Source organism: Prionailurus bengalensis, chromosome E2 (assembly GCF_016509475.1).
Source record: "Prionailurus bengalensis isolate Pbe53 chromosome E2, Fcat_Pben_1.1_paternal_pri, whole genome shotgun sequence".
NCBI classification, from domain to species: Eukaryota; Metazoa; Chordata; class Mammalia; order Carnivora; family Felidae; genus Prionailurus; species Prionailurus bengalensis.
The window spans coordinates 14,094,972-14,117,255 of record NC_057352.1 but is presented as its reverse complement, the minus strand read 5'-3'; the positions used below and the strand labels follow the sequence as shown (position 1 = coordinate 14,117,255).

Sequence of the window (22,284 nt, the reverse complement as noted above, 5' to 3'; positions counted from 1 at the left end):
CATCTTTGGTCCAATCACCATGAGTCTATGACAGTAGCAGCCAGAGCCATTGTTCCCCCTTGAGGAGGGTGGGAGGGGAGGACAGTGTCTGGTCTTACAGCCCCACTAGGACCAAGTACCTGTGTTGTGGAGGAAGTTCCCCACATCAGGTGATTACCAGGTAAGGAAGGAAGTGAAGGAGCACTCAGATGACAACAAACAGTAGACCTCTCAGTCCTAGTCCACTGTGGTCCACGTTTAGACCAGAATCAAGACACACCCACTTGCTCCTACATGCAGCCCAAAAGCAGCCCCACTTGGGGGCACCTGAGTGGCTCAGTCAAGCGTCTGACTCTTGATTTCAGTTCAGGTCATGATCTCACAGTTCACGGGTTCAAGCCCTGAGTCGGGCTCTGCGCTGACAGTGTGGAGTCTGCTTGGGATTCTCGCTCGCTTACTCCCTTGCCTCTCCACTCCCTCTCACAAATAAACTTTAAAAAAATGTCCCTTTTCAACACAACAGCAACTCCCATACACGACCAAAAATTTCATTTACCCTCCGTCCCCATAAAAAGGCTAATCCCTGAGCCAGGGTCTAACAAAGGAACTCTGAGCAGGGTGTGAGGTGCACACTGTGGCAAGGTGTCAGTCAGATGTCCAAAACCTTTCAGCCCACTGAAACCATGGGCTGTACCCCTGCGGTACAGCCTGTTGACTGTCTACACCACAGACATTCCCATTCTCTTTTTTTGGACTGCAAAGTTTGGGTCCCACAAAAAAGCTTGGAAATACTCATTTTCCCAGCATTCCTTGCAGCTATGGGTATTCCTGTGTCAAAGTTTTGGTCAAAAAGACATGAGAGGAAATTCCTGCTATGTTGTTCCAAAAAAAAAGATTCTTCCCCTTTAATAAAAAGGGAGTAGGATGTGAAGAAAGTCCTCTTAAGGTGCAGGCTGCTCGCTGCTTGACTTTGGAGACAGCTGGGCAAGGACTAGAAGTCAGCAAAGAGGACAATGGAGCAAGCGAATAAACAGTTTTTTTATTACCCTGTGAGTTACCAAATCCGTTCTGGCACTGCTTACCTCCAGACTTTGCTTTGTAAGAGAATTAAATATCCTTATTGTTAAATGCACTCTTGATCCAAGATTTTTTTTCTTTTATGTTTATTTATCTTGAGAGAGAGAGAGAGCATAAGTGAGCAGGGGAGGGACAGAGAGAGAGGGAGATAGAGAGTCCTAAGCAGGCTCTGTGCTGCCAGCACAGACCCCAACGCCTGGCTTGATCCCAGGGACCATGAGATCATGACCTGAGATGAAACCAAGAGTCAGACGCTCAACCAACTGAGCCCCCCAGGTGCCCCTGGTCCAAGATTCTTCTTTCACTGTTCACTAGGTGACCAGGCTGTACAGCGAAGGTTAGAGGCAGTTCATGCCACCCAGGGGAGAAACGGGTGCATAATTCAAGGTCACTGAAACAGACAACACACACACCAGGCTCAAGTGATACAGCCTTTACTTACAGCAAGGGAGGAGATCGAGTGCACAAGATCCAGGCCCCCATGACCGGAAGATCTACTCCACGGCCAACACTGGCCATGTAAATGCACACACCCCACTTTATGCTGCACTGGAAAGACCCGGACCCCTCCCCTGGGGGTCTGAAATCCAGAAAGCTAGGGACTTGTCTGAGGGCCATTGACACATGCACTTAAGTAGAACAAGGGAGTACTGGGGCACCTGGGTGGCTCAGTCAGTTAAGCGTCTGACTCTTCATTTGGGTTCAGGTCACGATCTCCCAGTTCGTGGGTTTGAGTCCTGCCTCTGGCACTGCACTGACAGCACACAGCCTGTTTGAGATTCTCTCTCTCCCTCTCTCTCTGCCCCTCCCCTGCTTGCTCTCTAGCTCTCTCTCTAAATAAATAAAAATAATCTTAAGAAAAAAAAAGAACAAGGGAGTACTCATTAAGTTTGACACAGGGAAAAATATTTCCTCACAAGGCAGTAAGCCCAGCACAAGCTGGGAGTGCTCCTTACCTCTTGATTAGGAATTGTTCCAGGCCCAAGGTGTGTTGTAATGCAACTGAGCGGGTGTGGAAAGACTGCCCACAAGAGACTGACTGCCGTTTCGCAACAATTCTGCTACTGGAAGCAGAAAGTTGGCATTCTAACGGTCAACATCTTGGCAGTGCAGTGACCGCCTTTGACATCCAACATGCCGGCCTCTAGTCCTCTTCTCTGACACCTAATTCTCCATCTTGACCTCCAGGTCCAACCTGAAGGGGGTTTAGAGGAGGATTTCCCTTCCATGGTTGTACTGTTTTAACTTCGGGGAGATGTTTCAATTTCTTGGGAGTTCCATGGAGGTTGCCTGTAACGCCAGGAATCTTGACAAGTCCTGGTTCTTGAATCTGAACTTAGGCTCAGTCAGGTGCCCTTGTGTTAATTAGAAAACAGCTCCCTCCAGATGGATAAATTAGAAGGAAAGAAAAAAAAAAAGTATCTCATCTGGCAGATCCATTCCTCAGAATTCTCCGCTAGATGAGTACCATTTTTTGAAAAATAAAAAAGTGTCTTGGGGCAACTGGGTGGCTCAGTTGGTTAAGCATCCACCTTCAGCTCAGGTCATGATCTCCCGGTTCATGATTTCGAGCCCCGTGTCGGGCTCTGTGCTGACAGCTCAGAGCCTGGGCCTGCTTTAGATTCTGTGTCTCCCTTTCTCTCTGCCCCTTCTCCACTCACATTGTTTCTCTCTCTCCCTCTCTCAAAAATAAATAAACAGTTTAAAATTAAAAAAATATATATATGTCTTCCTGTGGTTGGATGCAGCTCTGCACCAAGATGTGTGAAGTGTGAGCAGCTTGCGGTGACCTTTCCCTCCCTGCACAGTGGACAACCTGCATAACTGCACAGCTATTGATTATTTAAGCCCCACCTTGGAGAGTCTGCCTCTACAGCAATGGTCATTGGAGCTCTGGGTCCCCGAGGGGCGTCAACAGAGCTGGACTTGCTGACAAATGTTGCAAAAGTCATCAATGGCTGGTGGGATCAAGAGTACCCATCAGAGAATCTCCAAGCAGAAGGCATGGAGAATGTCTGTATTAATTAACGTCAAGGCCCAAGTTGCTAAAACCAACAGAGCCCAAGATACAGTGACTTAAATAAAACAGAAGTTTCTTTCTCTCCTTTGTGATCCCTTTGAAGTTGGGTTGTCCAAGATGGCAAGTGGTTCCCCTCCATGTGGTCAATCTGGGATCCAAGCCCCTTTAATCTTTTTTTTTAATTTTTTAAATGTTTATTTATTTTTGAGGTGGTGGGGAGAGGCAGAGAGAGAGGGAGGGAGGCAGAGAATCTGAAGCAGGCCCCGTGCTGTCAGCACAGAGCCAGAGACGGGGCTCAAATTCATGAATTGTGAGATCATGACCAGATCCAAAGTTGGGTGCTTAACTGGCTGAGCCACCCAGGCACCCCTGTTTTTATTTATTTTTGAAAGAAGACAGCTACTGCTAGTAGGGGAGGGGCAGAAGAACGGGGGTACAGAGGATTACAGGTGAGCTCTACACTGACAGCAGAGAGCCAGATGTGGGGCTCGAACTTACAAACCATGAGATCATGACCTGAGCTTAAGTCAGATGCTTAATGGACTGAGTCACCCAGGTGCCCCAAGATAATTCACTTTATAAAGGAGGGAACTGAAGGGCAGACTAGTAAGGTCAGGTAGATTACAGGTGATGGGGTGGGAATTCTCTGATTCAGAATCTCAAATCTTAAGCACTTCTCAACACTGGATTTCTAAAAGTTCCAGTCTTCTGGGAAATGACGCCATCTCATGGTGGGAGGACTGACCTGCAATAGGAATGGATACTGCGGGGCCTAGGAGAGAAAGTTCTCACCACCATTTGTTTGTAGCCTCTCCCCATAGGGGAAAGGAGGAACCCTGTGCCCAGAGACGGATCCAACCCCAGAAACAGATGTTCAGAAAAGTATACTCCAATACGTCATCAGGCACTTTACATCCTAACAAGTCAGAAGTTGATTATATGATTACCCCATTTTATAAACTAATAAAGACTCAGAGATAGTAAATGTTCAAGATCTCAGCTAGGAAGCAGCAAAGCAGAATTCAAACTCAGGACTAATTTTTTTTTTTAATGTTTATTTATTATTGAGACAGAGAGAGACAGAGCATGAGCATGGGAGAGGCAGAGACAGAGGGAGACACAGAATCTGAAGCAAGCTCCAGGCTCTGAGCTGTTAGCACAGAGTCCAACACGGGGCTCAAACTCACCAACCGTGGGATCATGATCTGAGCCGAAGTTGGACTCTGAAGTTGAACTGAGCCACCCAGGCGCCCCAGGGCTAATTATTTTTAATGAAACTGTGTAACCTGTGTGGGGTGTGTGTGTGTGTGTGTGTGTGTGTGTAAGTAGTCCTCAATCCCAACATGGGGCTTGAACTCACGACTCCCATAAGAGTCTACTGTAGGGGCCAGCCAAGCATCCCTCAAACACAGGGCTGATAATCATGGGCTCCCAAGCCCCGCTCCCTATGCAGCTGGGAGACAGCGCCACCTGCTGGTAACAAGTAAAAACTAATAGTTAACAACATTTGCCATGCTCCAGGCAGTGCTTAATTTAGATTTAATTTAAAGTAACTTGTTTCATCCCTCTTCCTAACCCCAATTATTAATTACCTTTAAAGGCAGGTGGGTGATAATTAATAATCTCCACCCCTCCCCACATTTATTTTACTTTTCTTTCTTTGAAAAAAATTGTACTGTGGGAGATTTCAAGCATATACAAAGATAGATATATAATATATCCATCACCTGGTTTCAGCAATAATCAACTCATGGCTAATCTTGTTTCATCTATGCTCTCGACCATCTCCTCCTTCCACACCCCCCAAAAATCAGGATTCTTTGGAAGCAAAACCCAAACACTGTTATCGATATTTTCACTTACGTATAGCTAGAAATATCCCCATTTTTACTGTTGGGCAAACTGATGCATCAAGAGGTTACATAACCTCACCAAGGTCACTTTGCTGATGGGGTGCAGAGGCTGGACCAAACCTCTGAGGTCTGGCTCCAGAGCCTGTGCCTTTAACTATGGTGATGTCTCTGGAGTGTGGAATCACTCCGACCACGAAAATACTCTGCCATTTCTTTTCAAAATTGTCAAATTGCTTCCCAAATTGACAAAACTGGAATACAAACGGGAGAGATGAAAGTATTGTACCAATGTTAACTTCACTCAAGTTGATCACTATGGCAGCTGTATCAGAGAACATGTCTGTTCCTAGGAAATACACACTGAAGGATCTAGGAGTAAAGGGCCATGTTGTGTGTAATTGATCACAAATGATCCAGAAAAAGTATAAGATAGAGAGATGATAGCTTTCCACCAGCTTTCCCCATCCCATCTCACCGCCTGGAAGGACTTGAGAAAGCCCTTGGGGTCCATTTGCAAAAAGTTCCCCAGGAAGGGCAGAGGCCACAGTCCCGGAGGGACTTGACTCCAAGAAGCCTGGTGACCCCAGAGCAGCAAGGGGCTGTGACTGCCATGGTCCCGCCTATGTCTTCCTTCCATCCTGCTGTCCCTCTTAAAAGGTAGGCTGCTCTGTTGTGTGTCACCTTCTCTTTTCTGTGATCGTCGGGGCGGATGTGCCAAAAATCTACTTTAGCGCGGCTCTTGGTAACTCCCCAGTGGCATCAGCGAACCCAAAGATGGCAGGTGCTGCAGAGGCCAGGAAGTTTAGCCTCTCTATTGGATCCCCAAACTGGCTTCCCATTGGCCCCTGGCTGGCTGGAGGTATCTTAGCAGGCAATGCCCTTGAACCTGGGGTATCTTCTTGAGGGAAGGGCAGTGGTGCCAGCTGGCAGAGCCTGGGGTAGGATGGTCTACTGCAAGGGTGGCTCTTGGCTGATTTTCTTAGAGGGTGGCATTGCATCTTGAAGGATTGGAAATCGCTAGAAGACCGGACTGAGGCATCCTGAGATCGCTGGAAAGAAGTATTTGCTACGGGCCTCAGAAGAGAATGAGAAATGAAGAAAAAGATAAGGTCTGATGGGGGAAGCCTAGCTCCATGTTGGGTGGGTTTGAGGCTGCCTGATTTAACCATTCATTCATTCATTCATTCATTCATTCCTTAGCAAATATTTGCCTTCTTGGGCCTGGTTTTGAGGTGAAGAAGTTCTCATCTTCTAGAAGGATCCCTAGTGACCTGACAATAAGTGGGTCTCACGTAAGATGGCATGGATCACCATCTTCCCAGGGGATGTCAGGATTTGAATGTTTGTTTCAGTCTCAGGGGATTTGAAGGGGAATACCAAGGAACCCAAGGCACCAGGGGAGAATCATGCAGCTGAAGGGGCCGAGGAGGCCCTTGCATAGAGGGACGGAAGTAGGGAAATTCAGTAAGAATGGGGATGGCAGCGTACAAGCAATGGTCTACAATGTGGATGAACCCCAAAATATTATGCCAAGTGAAAGAAGCCGGACACAAAAGAGCACGTATTGTATGATTCCATTTGCATGAATCACACGGAATAGGCAAATACATAAAGACCAAAAGCAGATTGGTGGTTGTCAGGAGCTGAGGGGAAGGGGGAATGGGGAGTGACTGCTAGTGGGTACGGAGTTTTCTTCTTGGGTGATGAAAATGTTTGGAACTAGATAGTGGCGGTGGTTACACAACATTGTGAATGAGCCAATGCCACCAAATCATGCACTTTAAAACACTTAGTTCTGGAGTGCCTGGGTGGCTCACTTGGTTAAGCGCCTGACTTTCACTCAGGCCATGCATGACCTCACCGTCTGTGAGTTCCAGCCCCCTTCAGGTTCTGTCTCCCCTTCTCTCTGCTCCTCCCCCACTTGCATTCTCTCTCCCTCTCTCTCTCTCTAAGTAAATTTTTAAAAAGTGAAAACAGTTTTATGTTATATGAATTTCACAGTAATTTTAAAATATATTGGAAGGGGGGTATGGCTAGGTGAAGAATTTGAGGTGGAGAGCCAGGGAGACAGAGTGTGAATCTTGCTCCCCCACTGCGAGCCATATGATAGGACTTCAGATAACTGATGCCTTTGTCTAGCCTTTGTTTACTCATGTGTAAAATCGGCATGATCATTGTACCCGCCCCATGGGACTACTGGAAGGAGGATTCCAGGGAGGTCACGTACGCACAGATCATGGAGCGCAAACAGTTGCTAAATGGAGACTGTGGTTGTTCTGAGGAAGGGAGAAGCCCCTGGGGGAAGCCGTGGCCTGGGAGGCACAAATGCAAAGAGCATCTGAGTCAAGTCTCCCGTCTTAGCCCCCAGCTTCTATATATACACCACACTGGGAACTCTGTTAACAAAGGAAAGGAAAACACTTCCATGAGTCTATACAAGAGCTGCAGAGTGATGGTCTGAGATGAGGCTGCAGAAAGGACTCTCCCACAGAGGCAGCAACCGAGGAGGGGGGAGACACTGGCTTGTGGTGGGTCTCTCAGCAGCAGGAAGACCCAGGGCCAGTCAAGGAACTGGCTTCTGCAGAGGTGGGAATACTTCCTGATCCTGGGATGCTTTGAGGCCCTTCTCTCAGTCCCCTCTGCGGGACCGAAAGCTGATCTGGTATACTGGGGGCACTCTTCCTATGCCACTCTCCTGGGGTGTGAGGTCGATGTCCTCGGGGGCCACAGGGCTGGCCACAGAGAAGTTCTGGAGGATGGTGGTGAAGAAGAGGAATAATTCCATGTGGGCGATGCCTTCACCAAGACAAATGCGCTTCCCTGTGAACACAGAAGGTCACCAATGTGGGCACAGAGCCGATGCACATCCCTTGCCCGGTCACATCCCAAAGCCCAGACATCTGTGTCCATCAACAACAGATTTGTATGGGACTGGCCTTCAACCTGCAATCCAGGGTGGTGTTTTAGGGGCATCCCGAGCCCTCTGAAACCAAGGGCTAACGTTTGGGTGGAGGTGCCTTGCACGTTTTTCCAGGAGAGTTTGTAGCTTCTGTGAGATTTCCAGAGGCTTCAGTGGCCACTTGGAGAATAAACACCCACTTCAGGTTAGATGTGTGTGTGTGCGTGTGTGTGTGTGTGTGTGTGTCTGCCTCCACATGTGCAGGTGTGTGCACATTTCTGACAACATTTTTAATGTCCTTCATCTCTAATATGAGGAGGATGGTACTTATTTCAAAGGACTATTATGAAGTTAAAGAAATTAACATTTGTAAAAATTCTCAGACTAGGACCTGGCCTGTACTAAGGAGACTATAGTTGTAGTTATTGTTTGTGTATGTTTCTGGGTGTGTGCAGTGAGGAGTGTGTGTGGGAGTGGGTGGGGGTGGGGAGTGTATGCTTGTGGTAGGGTGTGTATCTGGTAGGGGGGGTGTGTGTGTCTGGTAGGGAATGTATATGTGCTGGGCAGTTGGTGTGGGAGGGAGTGTGGAGTGTGTGTAGGGGGAGTCAGGGGGAGTGTGTGGAGCATGTGTGGGGAGAATGTGGAGGGGAATGTGTGGAGAGTGTTTGGAGGTAGGGGTGGGCTGGGAACAGGTGTGTGTGGGGAGTATGTGCGGGGAGTGTGGGGAGTGTGGGGGGGTGAGGGTGTGGGGAGGGGTGGGGGTGGAGAGTGTGTGGGGGGAGTGGGTAAGGAGGAAAGGGAGGGGCAGGAGGTGTGTGTGGGAGGAGTGTGTGGAGGGAATGTAGAGGCGAGTTGTGTGGGGAATATGTGGGGAGAGTATGGAGGGGAGTGTGGAGGGGAGTTGTGTGGGGAGTGTGTGGGGTGAGAGCTGGGCAGGGGTGTGGGGAGGGGTGGGGGCAGAGAGTGTGTTGGTCCCGAGTGGGTTGGGGGGAATGGGAGGGGAGTATAGGGGGGAGACTGTGTGTGGGGGTATGAGAGGTAGTGTGAAGAGGAGTTGTGTGGGAAGTGTGGGGGTGTGGGGGTGTGGGAGGGGTTGGGGTGGGGAGTGTGTTGGGGGGAGTGGGTAAGGAGGAAAGGGAGGGGTGGGAGCTGTGTGGGGGGGGTGTGGGAGGAGTGTGTGGAGGGAATGTAGAGGGGAGTTGTGTGGGGAACATGTGGGGAGAGTATGGAGGGGAGTGTGGAGGGGAGTTGTGTGGGGAGTATATGAGGGGGGAGAGTGTGAGGAGGATTGGGGGGCAGGGAGCACATGGCGGGAGAGTGTGCGGTTGGGAGCATGAGGGTGTATCTGGCACTGTGTGTGTTTGTCTGTATCTGGGTTGTCATTTTATCTCAGTCCGAGAGCCATGGGCTTCAAAAGTTTGGGGGAAAAACCAAACCACACTTAAAATTGTGAATGGGGCGGGGCACCTGGGTGGCTCAGTTGGTTGAGTGTCTGACTCTTGATTTTGGCTCCCAGGTCTTGATCTCTGCGGGAATAGTACGGAGCCTGCTTTGGATTTTCTCTCTCCCTCTCTCTCGGCCCCTACCCTGCTCAGGAGCCCATGCTCACGTGCTATTAAAATAAATAAATAAATAAATAAAAAGAATTGTGAGTGGGTCTGCTTCCTTGGATTCCCAGAGGTGTGAGAGCCTCCAGTAGGTTATGAAGCATGGGCTTGAAGAGAAATAACACAAAGGGAGTAGGAACCCCAGGAAGAGGCACCGAAAGCCTCCTTTACCTCAGTGGCTCTTTCTTTTTTAATGTTTACTTATTTTTGAGAGAGCTCTCTCAAACACACAGAGTGGGAGCAGGGGGGTGGGGCAGAGAGAGAGGGAGACAGAATCTGAAGCAGGCTCTCGGCTCTGAGCACAGAGCCTGACACAGGGCTCGAACTCACCAAGGGTGGATCATGACCTGAGCTAAAGCCCCACATTTAACCGATTGAGCCACCCAGGCACCCCACCTCAATGGCTCTTGATCTGCAAGCTGGCCACCATGGCAAGGCCATTCAGATATTTCCTAGACCGGTCAAGGTGTCAGACATTATGCCTATGTGGACAGCTCTGGGGGAAACGTCTGTATCTTTTTGGCACATCAGAAGTTAGGTAACAGGGACTTAGAGATACTCAGAGCAGGGCTCTAGACTAGCTCTCCTGTGACTGGTTCTGTGACCCAGTTCTTTCCAGAACAGCCTGACTCCTACTGTCTCCCTCCCATCCTCTCTTCCAATCCCAATCCCTGGGACTGTCCACTGGGACACCCTTCACTATCCCGTTGGCTCTAACATCTTTTTGGCTTGGTTTGTCGTTCTTTCCACTCATGGCAATCTTGCATCAGTCTTTTGCTCTGATTGACCTCCCATCAGGCATTGCTCCTCTGTCTCCTTCCTCTTTTGCCCACTTTCTTCAATCTTAAGCTCCCTGTCTCTGTCCATTTGGATCTGATTCCATCTGAAACTCTCTCCCTCCCCCTCTCTCTCTGTCTCCTATTCTCTCTTGTTTCCCCTTCCTCACTGTATTGTCTCGTTGTGCACTCAGTCTCTGTCACTTGTCCCCTGTCATTATCTCTCTCTGTGTCTGTCTTTGTCCTTCTCTCCATTTTTCTCACTCATTCTTTCTTTGTCTCTCTCTCTCCTTCCCTCTCTACATCTCTGCCTCTCTCTCTCACCTTAGAGCAGGACTAGTGAATGGGATCATGGGCCCCACCCCACCATCCCACAAGTCCCCCAACTCTCACTTAAGATGAAATGAGGGAAGCCGTAGCACTGGGCAGAGCCAGGGGATCTGGGTCACTGGGGTCACTGATGGAACTCAAGACTAGGGCCTTGGTTCGGGGGTCCTCCTTTCTCCCAAAGGATGAGGATTCTGGGCATTGGGGTTTTCTCAAGACAGGGCCACATAGTGGAGAACGGGGAAAGAGACAGGTCAGAGCATGTCAAGACCCACTCCTGGCTCCCAGTACCAGCAAGATAAACCCAAACTCCCCCCAGCTTCCAAGGCCCTCCAGCTGAGATCTTCACCCTTCTCCCCTTTTAGAATCCACACTCCAGGCTCCCTGGGTTTGTCTCATTTCTCAAATACGCCATGCTGTCTCCACCTTCAGGCTTTGACTTGCTGTTCCCTCTGCCTGGAACACTCTTCCTAGTGGCTGATTGATACTCACCCCTGAGGTCTTAGCTTAGAAGCCAGTGCTTCGAGGAAAGCTTTTCCTCACCGAACCACCAAGAGTAGTCCGTATTTCCTCTTTGTGTTCCCAAAGTCCCTTTCAGAGCATTTATCACAGTTATGATTAATGATAATAATCATCATCCCATCCATGAGCACCGACTTTGTGCCAAGCAGTTCTAAGCACATTGCAAGCATTAATTAAGTTTAATTAGGTACTATTTTGTGGTCAAATGATAAATGCCTATCTCCCCTGCTGGGCTGTAAATTTCCCAGGGCAGGGACTGTGTCTCTATGTGACGTGCCCAGTGCATCATCTTCAGCCCCCAATAAAGCACTACGCTCAGAGTAGTGCTCATCAGCTATTTTATACCAACGTGTATCTCTATACCAAGGCGTAGAGAGGTTAAAATACTTTCCCAAGGTCCAGCTTACCGAGATGTGGCTTTGGGATGTGGTCTTCTTAAGCCCTGTCTAGGGCTGCAGGGAAGATGAAGTGGGTTAAAGGTAAAGCAACTGGCATATAGTAGCTGCTCAATGAACCAAGATCTCTCCTGGACTGTCTCAAAGAGAGAGTGGCCTTTCACTCTGGTGTCTGGGAAAGAGAGTGGAGGCCTGGCTTACCCATGGAGAAGGGGATAAAAGCTTCAGTCTTCTTCAGTGCCCCATTGGCATCCAGAAAGTGGTCAGGGTTGAAGGCATCTGGTTTTTCAAAGTAATGTGGGTCATTGAGAGCAGAGTGCAGGAGGGGATATACTTCAGTGCCCTGAGGGAGAGTCACAAGGTCAACAGACACTGCCATTCCTTTCCTCAGCCCACCCTTAAAAACAAACAAAACCAAACAAACAGACAAACAAAAAACCAAGAGGGCCCTAGTGATAAAACCAAAAACAGGTCAAGTGCAGAGATTAAGAGAACCCAGGATGCCCACATGGGAAAAATGTGGGAGCCCAGCTGGCCTCACCTTGGGCATGAAGTACCCTCTGAAGTGAGTGTCTTTGGTGACCATGTGGGGAATGCCAATGGGGAGGAGGTCACTGAATCTCTGAATCTCATGGATGACTGCGTCAGTGTATGGCATTTTGGCTCGATCATCAAGGGATGGAAAGCGGTGTGGGCCAATCACCTGGTCAATCTCCTTGTGGACTCTCTCTGCACAGAAGAGTGGGACCAGGGAACCTCATTTTAAAGAGACATTTCAGCAGGGACACTGCTTTGTGTGGGCTAATGAGCCAGGAAAAACCTGTAATAAAGGATTAGGTCATTGACACCCCTCAGAGCAACCAGCCTGGAGGAGGGGGAGGCGAGGCGGTGTGTGGGGGGGGGGGGGGAAGCAAGAATTCTCACCCTTTGAAATATATTGAATGTTATGAATCCTCTTCCCACAGGCACATGTAAACACACACACACAAACACACACACACACACTCACGTGCGTGCGCACATGCACACACCACAATTTTGTACAGAATTTCACATTAAGAACTCAAGGCTATAAACCTGTCAAAATTCTCCCTCTTAAAGACTGGAGAGGAGCCTGGGTGGCTCAGTCAATTAAGCGGTTAAATGTCTGACCTCACCTCAGGTCCTGATCTCAAGGTTCATGACTTTGAGCCCCACATCGGTCATTACAGAACCTGCTTTGGATTTTCTGTCCCCTCGGTCTCAGCTCCTCCCCCATTCACCCTCTCCCCTCTCTCCCTCTCTCAAAAATAAATAAACATTAAATTTTTTTAAAAACAAAAAGAGTAGAAAATGACCTAATATTTATTGTGTGTGTATTATAGATGAGACACTGTGCTAGGTACTCAGGAATATAACCATGAAATAGATCAATAGATTAACCCACAAACACCTGGATAAATGAATACATAAGCCAGTCGACTTATGAATGGAAAGAGTGATGAATGGAAGAACGTTAGTGAATGGATGGATGTATTTGTTTATCAATCAATATATGAATTATTGGGTCATTAATTAATAAATGGCCCACAGACAAATAAGTGAACCTGATTAACCAGTAAATCAATTGCATAAATGAATGGATGGCTAGATCTATAGAGCAATAAATAAATAAATAAATTAGTGAAATAACAGGTATCAAAAAGTGATGAAATAGGTATAAAAATAGATAAAATAAAATAGGTATAAGAAAGGAACAAATAGATGGAGGGACTGAAAGACAGATAAATAATCAGTGATGAATCAACTGAATTAAATGCATAATAAATGGATGAACGGTGGATTGAAAAACCGATGGAAGAATTAAGGAATGAAATCTAGTTCATAGGGCAGATGGATGCATGCATGGACAAAGGAGCCAATGAATCAATGACAAGTACTTCATTCATTAATCCCTGTTTCAAAAGATCAACAATTGAATCAATTAATCCAAATAAATAATGGAAGCCTAGGTCCTTGAATCAATCATAGGTGAAAGAATCTGAGTATAAGGTAATCAATACAGGTACCAAATAAAAGGATAGACAAATGGATGGATGGGTGGGCAGAGAGAGGAGTCTGTCTTTACATGATGGGAGAACACACCGACGGATTGTTCATATATCCACCGGCGGGGCTGCCTTAGTCAGGGGCTCATTCAAATCCTGCAGCGCTCCTGGTATATATAGGAGGTGAACACTTCCTCCCTCATTCAGGAAGGATCCCAGCTGCACTTCTGCAGCTCCCAAAGGGGTGAGAAGCCCCCGCCCCCTGCCTCGATCGGTTGTCCCCTCCCACCCACCTGTGACGTGAGGATACTTGAGCATGAGCTGGAAAGCATAGCGGAGCGTGCTGCTGGTGGTCTCCGTGCCGGCGAAGAAGAGGGAGAGCACCGTGCAGATGAGGTTCCGATGGTGGAATTCGCTGTTGGGGTCGGACTTCTCCTGAATCCGAGCGGTAGGGGGCGTGTCAGGGGAGCGGCGGCTTTGCTGCACGCTCTTGCCTGGGGGCGCCCTCCCCTGCTGCCGGGTCTCACACCACCTGTCTCTCTCTCCCTCTCTCCTCCCAACTTTCCCCTTTTTTCCTCTTCCCCTCAGTTGGTTCCTGAGTCTCTCCTCCCTTTCCCAATCTCCCTCCCCTCTTCCCCACTCCCTTCCTCCTTTCCCCGCCCTTCTTCTCTTCGCTGCCATCTTTTCCTCCCTCCCTGCGCCCTCCTGTTCCCCTCCCCCAACCCCCACTTTGTCCATGCGGATCAGGTAGGCATCGATGAAGTCCCGGGGGGTGCCGGGGTCCAGGGTTTCACGGTGCTTCTCCACAGCGTCCTCTATGAAGGCTATGATTTCCTGCGCGTTTTTGTAGATTTGCCTGTGTGTACCTGGAAAGTACTTCAAGAAGTTGTAGAAAAGCTCGAACACCTGCAGCAGAGAAGGGGCTGTGAGGTCCTCCTGGGGTGGAGTCAGTGAGTCACAGGGAGGAGAGCCCTCCTGGGGCCAGGGTAGGGCAGAATCTCATCTTGCTCTGCCTCTCTGTTTCTGTCTCTGCCTCTCACTCACTGATTCTAAGTCTCCTTTGATCTGTTGTTCTCCCATTTTTCTCCTTCTGTCTCTTCCTCCCTCATCCTCCCGTCCTGTTTTGGTTGCTGCCACACCTCTCTCCTTGGCGCCTCTCCTTACCCATGTGTGTCTCTTCTCACTTGTCTCTCTGCAGCTACTTTTTTCTTTTAAATCATCTCTACACCCAGTGTGGAGCTCGAACTCACGACCCTGAGATCAGGAGTCGCCTGGTCTACTCACTGAGTCAGCCAGGTGGTTGGCTCTCTGTGCTTCTATTGCCTACTTTGCCCAGTGGATCTGTTTGGCTCGGACCTCTCTGACTCTTTCCACCCCTCACATCTCCTTTGCTGCACCAAACATTGATAACGTGATGCATACACAAGATGAGCCTACTGCCTGCTTAAGACTATTTATTTTGGAACATATTTCTACTGGATTGTCTAGGATTAATGTAATACCTAACTGTTGCAAATAATTGCAAAAAAAAAAAAAAAAGGTGGAGAGTGCAATGTAAAATTCTTTGTCAATTAAAAAAAATTTTTTAAGTTTCTTTATTTCTGAGAGACACAGAGAGAGAGAGCCCGCCAGCATGAGTAGGGGAGGAGCAGAGAGAGGGAGACACACAGACTCCGAGCTGTCAGCACAGAGCCCGATGCGGGGCTCGAACACTTGAACTGCGAGATCATGACCTGAGCCAAAGTTGGACACTTAACCAATGGAGCCACCCAGGCACCCCAATCTTTCTTAATTTTTAGCGATAACCATTGATAACTCTCTAGTCAATCTCGTTCTAGATTTTTCTCTCTCTGTGGTTCTCTGTGGGAAGAGAAAAGTGAAATCACCTGCTGCACCTGTTGCAAATATTCACTCTGGGCCCCATCCTAGCTTTTTCAATCAGACTGTCTAGCAGGAGGTCATGGGAGTTTGTGACTAACCATTTGGAACAGTCCTACACACAAATCTGACATACACTCCTGGGTACGAACCATAATGAGGCATACTGTTCTGCAGTTTAATTTTTTACACTTAATGTATAATCGTGGTATTTCCAGATTCATTGAGAAACAGAAACCACACTATTTTGTTTTAAAAGAGGAGCATATTACTTTATAATCTGGGAGATAGTTTTAAAAAGACCAAAAGTGGGCGGGGAAATGGGGAAAATGAAGAAATGTGGTCCCTTATTTTCACGTATCCTTGAATTTCTTCAACTGAGGAGATTTGCCAAAGACAGAGGTGAAGATTTGCAGGAATCAGGAACAGAAGAATAGAGAGCCTGACAGTCTGAGTCCTATTCTCTCCCTCTGTCTCCGCCACTCTGCCTCTCAGAGTCTATGATCTCTGCTCTTCCTTGTCACTTTCGCCCTGTCCTTCCCTCTCCTCTTCCAAACCCTCATGTCTTGGTCTCTCTTGATGACTCTCTGACTTTCCATCTCTGTCTCCTCATCCTAGGCTCCCCATCCCTGTCTCCCGTCCCTCCCGCCCTCTACTGCTCAGTGTCCCTGTCCCTCCCTGCTGTCTGTGCCCCCCTTCCAGCCCAAAGCTGCGTTTCTGGGACACCAAAGCAGATCACCCCTTTCCCTGTGCCCTAGACATCCACCTCATACACCAGCCTCCCACACCAGCTCCCTGACCTGGCTGGAGAAGGAGCTGAGGAGCGTGAAGGTCTGGTAGAACAAGTCCAGCAACCGCAGGAACTTGGGATCTTTGTAGCTAAAGCGTGTTCCAAAGACAATGGAGCAGATGATGTTGGCAGTCATGGAGTGGAAAAGGAAGGTGGGGTTCTGGAAGGCTCCTAGGAGGAGGAGGCACAGGTCATGGGACACGGACTCAAACAAAGGCCTTGGGAGCACTTGACCACTGCCCCAATTCCATGTGACTGCCCTCCCTCGCTCAGTGATGACAAAGAAGCAGGAACAGGAACCGCTAACGTTCACCAGCCCAAATGATGGGCCAGCCAGATCCTGTTCTAAGCACTTCATGTATTATTTTACTAAATTCCCACCACAACCCTGGGGGGAAAGTGCTGGTCTGTTATTGTCTCCAGGGTCGTCGGGCTATGGAGGCTGTGTGGTGGGTCCCTCTCAGGCCTCAGCTCTGACTCTGGGGGCAGGTAGTTAAGTCCCAGGGGCAGATGGGTGCAGGGCAGGTGTTCAGTCAATCACATGTGCAAGTTTAAAAGCTCTGCTCTCCCTGTCCCTTGTCTGTCATCCCCTCCCTTCATCTCTTCTCTCCACCTCCAGGGCTCTTTGGTCTCCAGGGAATCGTTCTGCACTTGATGGTTGATGTCTGTATACATCCTGACCTCCCTGGATGGGAGGGGAGCAGGGACTGTGCACCCACCCGGAAGTGTCATGGCATCAGCCTCTCTCTGCGGGTCTCACCTGTCCGTCTTCTCTTGCTCCCCTGCACACCCTTTCCTGAGCTTGTCTGTCAGTCTCATTTTCTCTACCTTGGTTTCTCTCTGCCTTGGTTTCTTTTTGCTTCTCCCGGTCTCTTCCAGTCTCTCTTTGTCTCCATTTCTCTATCTGTGTCTCTTTTCCCTTCCCTATCTCTCTCCATCTGAGTCGCTCTTTTTCCATCTGAGTCTGTCTTCATGGTCTGCTGCCCCTAGTCCTCTATTGCTCCCTATGTCTCTGCCTCTGCCTCTCCCTCCCAGCCTGTACATTTACCTCTTGAAATCTCTTATGGAAGGACCCTGTCATCTTTATGTCTCATAAACACCCTTATATGGAGAATCCAAAAGTAAGTAGAAGTGCTTCTCTCTCTTTTTTAAGTCTATTTATTTATTTTGAGAGAGAAAGAGAGAGAATGAGTGGGGGAGAGGCAAAGAGAGAGGGGGAAAGAGAGAGAATCTGTGCTGTCAGTGCAGAGCCGGACGCAGGGCTCGAACTCACAAACCGTAAGATCATGACCTGAGCCGAAATCAAGAGTCAGATGCTTCACCAGCTGAGCCACCCAGGCCCCCCTCAGAAGTGCTTCTTTGATAGCCCATCCCAGCTGCCTGAGGGCAGGACGCCCCAGCTGCCCTCCTTGCTCACTGACAGCTTGTCAATAGTTCACCAAGAAGAATGAAAACCCACTTTGTCATTTTCAAAGTGTCTATCGTTTTCCCCTTTCTCTCTTTGCCTGCTTTTATGTAAGTCTTATTTTTGCCCTTGCAGATACAAGTCAACCATGGGTTGGTTTCCCTGAACCCAAGGAAATGCGTGCTAATACATAACCAAGTTTATGTCCTTGAGTTACTCTCGACACTATACACCCCATATCTCTTCTGGCTCCCTGTGTTCCATTCCTACCCATCTCTGTCTGTCCCTCTGTTGGATGGTCTCTCAGGGTCGTTCTCTATCTCTGCCTCTCTTTCTCTGCCCACAGATACACCTCAGTCTTTCTGTTGCCACGCACCCTGCATACCCATTCTCCGGGGACTCACCCTGGGTTTTCCGCAGTTCCTCTACCACACACTGACACTCCTCCTGAATCCGCTCCTCTATACTCCGCTTCCCCATCCCGAAGTTCTTCATGGTGGCCAGAGAGAATCGCCGAAGGAGCTTCCAGCGTTCCCCGTTGGCAAAGATCACACCTGGGGGTGGAGGGAAGGCATGGATTGCCAAGAGGGTTGGAAGGGGACTCCGGGCCCCTCTGCGCCTCTTATCCCCCCTTCCCAGACTCACCCTCCCCAATTTCCATCTTCCATCATTCCCCTCCAGGTGCCTTTGAGGTCCTTACCATAGCCTTGAAAGATTTGCTCTACAGTAGACACTCTCCCCCGGCCAGAGAAGGCCTCAGCTTGGTCCACCAGGGCCTCCCGTATGGCCTCTATCCCACACAGCATGACCACAGGCCTTGGCCCCAGGTACACCGTGAAGACATCCCCGTATTTCTCTCGGAGCTGTGAAGCATATCCACGCCCAAGGTTACTGTTAGCCAATGTGCACCCATGTGGCCATCCCAGTTGTTAAACCATAAAAACACTCATGTATAGATTGGCAATTAGCTACTGAGTACCCCAAGACCCTCCACCCCAGGGTGCCTTCCCCTCCCAGGACCCGGCAACTAAAGGATTAACCCATGACCCAGACAGAGTCTGCATGGTTGGTGCCCTAAGCAGTACAGATGGTTAAATATCTCTTACTTCTGCCTATACCCTTGAGTCGAACCAGATCTCCCCAGCATTGAAACTGAAGGGTCATCCTTCCTGTGACCCAACGTCAACCTGCTGTCTTTCTCCTGACAATTTCCCCAGAGAACTACCCTAAACCGCTTGGCAGATATGAAGAGAAAATGATGGCTTCGGGGATGATCGTGACATAACATCAACACAGGCATTTGCAAAACTGTTCCGTGGTATTTACTGAAGCTAAACACATGCATATTCAATGACTCATTAACTTCACTCCCAGATGCACGCCCAACCAAAATGTGTACGTGGGTTCACCAAAATACCAACAACCTGATTCGCTGAAGATTTTTAAAAAACTTTCGTTTACGTATTTTTGAGAGAGAGACAGAGTGTGAAGAGGGGAGGAGCAGAGAGAGAAGGAGCCACAGAATCCAAAGCAGGCTCCAAGCTCTGAGCGGTCAGCACAGAGCCCGATGCAGGGCTTGAATTCAAAAACCACGAGATCATGACCTGAGGCAAAGTCGGAAGCCTAACAGACTGAGCCACCCAGGCGCCCATTGAAGTTTTTCAAATAAAATTCTCAGCAACACTGATAGAGAATAAATATATGGCGATATAGTCATGCCATGGAATAATTATGCAGCAATGAAAAAGAACCCACGCTACAGCCAAGACTTGAATGACACTCACAGGCGTAGTGTTGAGCCAAATCAACCAGACACAAAAGTGTCCATATGTCCTAACTCTATTTCTATGAAGTCAAGATAGTGAGAGGGTGGTAACTGGAAGGGGACTGGAGGGTGGCTTCTGGGGACAGGGTGTCGTTAGTTACCTATATGTCAACTACATGAGTATGTCCGCTTGAGAGAATTCATTGAGCTGAACGTTTACGACTTGTGCACTTTTAGGGGTCATGTTAAGCCTCACTAAAAATTGACTTAAAATCATGAAAAGGTTACGTTTACTGCAAAATCTCTCCCACTGATCTCTGCAGAGCCTCCTTACTGGTCTCCCTACTGCCATTCCCATCCCCTTACGATCAGTTGGCCACCCACCTCACCCCAGTCTGAAGCCAGAGTATTCCCTATGAAAATGTAAATTAATTAATACCCCTAACCGGCTCCAAACCCTCCAATGCCCCCCACTGCACTGAGGGTAAGATCTGAGGTCTCCACCTTGATCCACATCACCCTGCATGAGGTGGCTGCGTCACCCCTCTGCTTGTCCTCCCCCTCGCCCCTTCCCTCCCTCAGATCCAGCCTCCATGTTGTCCCCCAAACATGCCGAGCTTGCTCTCGCTTCAGTGTTCTTGCACTGACACCTGCCTCTCTACAGTGCTTTGCTCCTACATCTTGCAGGGTGTCTGCTCACAGACACAGCGAGACTGAGCCTCTCCCCCACTATTCAATCTAAGTAGCTCCACCACTTTCTAAAATAGCACCTGGCTTTCTTTTAATCATAGCTCTTGTCTACCTAGTATTTCCTTATTTGCTTAACTTGTATGCCTTGTCCAAAGCCACATCATCAATGCCTAGAATGTTCCCAGGACACAGAAGGTGCCCTGTAAATGACTGTTGAATGAATGGATCAAAACAGCTGCCATTTAATGAGCACGTACTATACACCAGGCTCTATGCAGTATGCCACTCAGTCCTCATTAATGTTATAAGACACACATTCATACCCCCATCTCATTTTAACAGAGGAGGAAACTGAGACTCAATGAGTAAGAGTTGACTCTGAAACACAAAATCCACATCTGTCTGACTCTAGAAAGATCTGGGAGCATACTAGGGAATGGAGGAGGAGCGGGGCCACCCTCTCCGACCTGTCCCATCGTGACACCCCTTAGTCCATTTTCTCCCTTCCTGTCTCCAAAGATGCAATAATAATGGAGGATCATGGACCCCTAAAGAATCCTGGAAGTTCCATGGAAGAACTTGAGGGGGTCTGGAACTCTCAAAATTTTATTAAAAATCTTTGTGGACATTTGGAGGGGAGAGAGCCCACAGCTTAACCAAATTCTCAAAGGATTTGTGATCCCCAAATCATTAGGTAGCGTTGGCCCAGGAGGACATTGGAGATGAGGACACCTCTGTGCCAGACCCCAGCTTTCCCTCCATGAAGTCCCAGCTGTGTGACTGAGGACAAGTGTCTTCCCCAGGCTGAGCCTCACGGTCCGTACCTGTGAGATAAGGATAGCACCTCACCTCGCCCGCAGGCGTGTGGTAAGCCAGACCTGATGAATTCCCACGGCGATACAGATAAATCCTAGCCATGTAAATCTGAGCACAGAAATCAAGCCCAGGAGTTTACAGAAAAGCGTGGTGCCCTTAGGAGGCACTGAAGTAAAAAGTACTCGGGGCCTGTGCATACCCATCCCTCCACTTGTGGGAAAATTCTCTCTCTTAAAAGCAAAGGGATGACAAACCCAAGATTCAGGAGTGTGGTGGCCTTGGGGTATGTAAGCTGGCAGTTATGTCGGTGACCCAGTTCTCCTGTTGCCCAGAGGGTGCACCGGTGTAGATTACATTATTCATAAATAAATTGATAATCACATGTAAAATCAGGCGTGGAAAGCGGTGATACAGAGCCTGGTAAACACTCCAGTGTCAGCCATTACTGCACATTTGTTTGTGGCCGTTACTGGTAAGAACCTTGTGCCTCCTCCCGTCTTCCTTCTCCTCCTGGCATCCACCTGGGCCAATCTCCGCTCTCTTTTCTTGCCAGAGGAGAAACTTATGATTGGTGACTCTGCGCCTTCTCTCTCTTCCAGGGCCGGGCAGGCGCCCAGAGACTCCACAGGCAGAGGCAGAAGAGTATGAAATTCTATACCCATGGCTTGCGCCCAGACGCCTCCACGTGCCCACCCACCCACCCACTCCGGGGCCAGTGCCCACACACTTCAACTGAGCAGGGACGCCTCTGACTGTCTGACCACCAGCTACCATGCTTCACCTCCATGCACCTTCCTCGCCACCTTCATACACCCCACCCGGAGCCTGAAAGGATGCCTTCACTCCTTCTGGGGAGTGATCCCCAGGTCCAGGGGCAGGGAGACACCCTCAGAGCCCATGCATCGGCATCTCACCCTCAGGAAGGATTTGAGTAAGCCTCTTCTGTCCATCTGCAGAATATTCCCCAAGAAGGCCAGAGGACGGGGGCCTGGCGGGAGGCGGCCATGGGCCTTCGGGTGGTCCCTGGCCAGCAGAAGCAGGAGTCCCGTGAGGACAGCAAGGAGGAGAACGACACTGAGCTCCATGGCCGGGCCCAACTGTCTTTGTCCCAACTTCAGCCTTGATTGAGCTGGGCCTTTTATTCTGAGCAGGCTGCCCCACCCAGTTATGTAACTGCCTTCACTCCCCGCCTCCCCTCTCATCACGTGCAGGAGTGTGAACTTAAAAGGGTGGTGTGTTTTTCAAGTCGGGAAGTCCCATTCTTCCGGCTCACACAGCCCTGTACATGTTGGCAGAGACCAGGCGGTAGCGATTCCAAAGCCCTGGAGAGTGCATGTTCCTGGTGCTCACATGCTGTGTTTGTTTTGCGGCTATGGGTGAGCATGCGCATTCGCCTTGAAGTGCTTGGGCTTGCATAAGTCCCACGCCTCCTTGCGTCTGTGCCTGTGCTGGTATGAC

At 49.1% G+C, this 22,284-nt stretch overlaps 1 protein-coding gene across 1 annotated transcript; it reads right to left on the bottom strand.

Annotated features, from left to right (window-relative positions):
* Positions 1-6,491: 6,491 nt before the first annotated feature.
* Positions 6,492-21,988, bottom strand: LOC122494012 (cytochrome P450 2B11-like). The gene is made up of 9 exons (XM_043598848.1): positions 21,741-21,988; positions 18,256-18,418; positions 17,960-18,109; positions 16,161-16,321; positions 14,212-14,388; positions 13,776-13,917; positions 11,997-12,184; positions 11,657-11,798; positions 6,492-7,749 (listed from the first exon to the last, which is right to left on the bottom strand). Exons 1-9 carry the CDS (start codon positions 21,909-21,911, stop codon positions 7,559-7,561), a joined length of 1,485 nt encoding a protein of 494 aa, XP_043454783.1. The 5' UTR covers positions 21,912-21,988; the 3' UTR covers positions 6,492-7,558.
* Between the last annotated feature and the right edge of the window lie 296 nt (positions 21,989-22,284).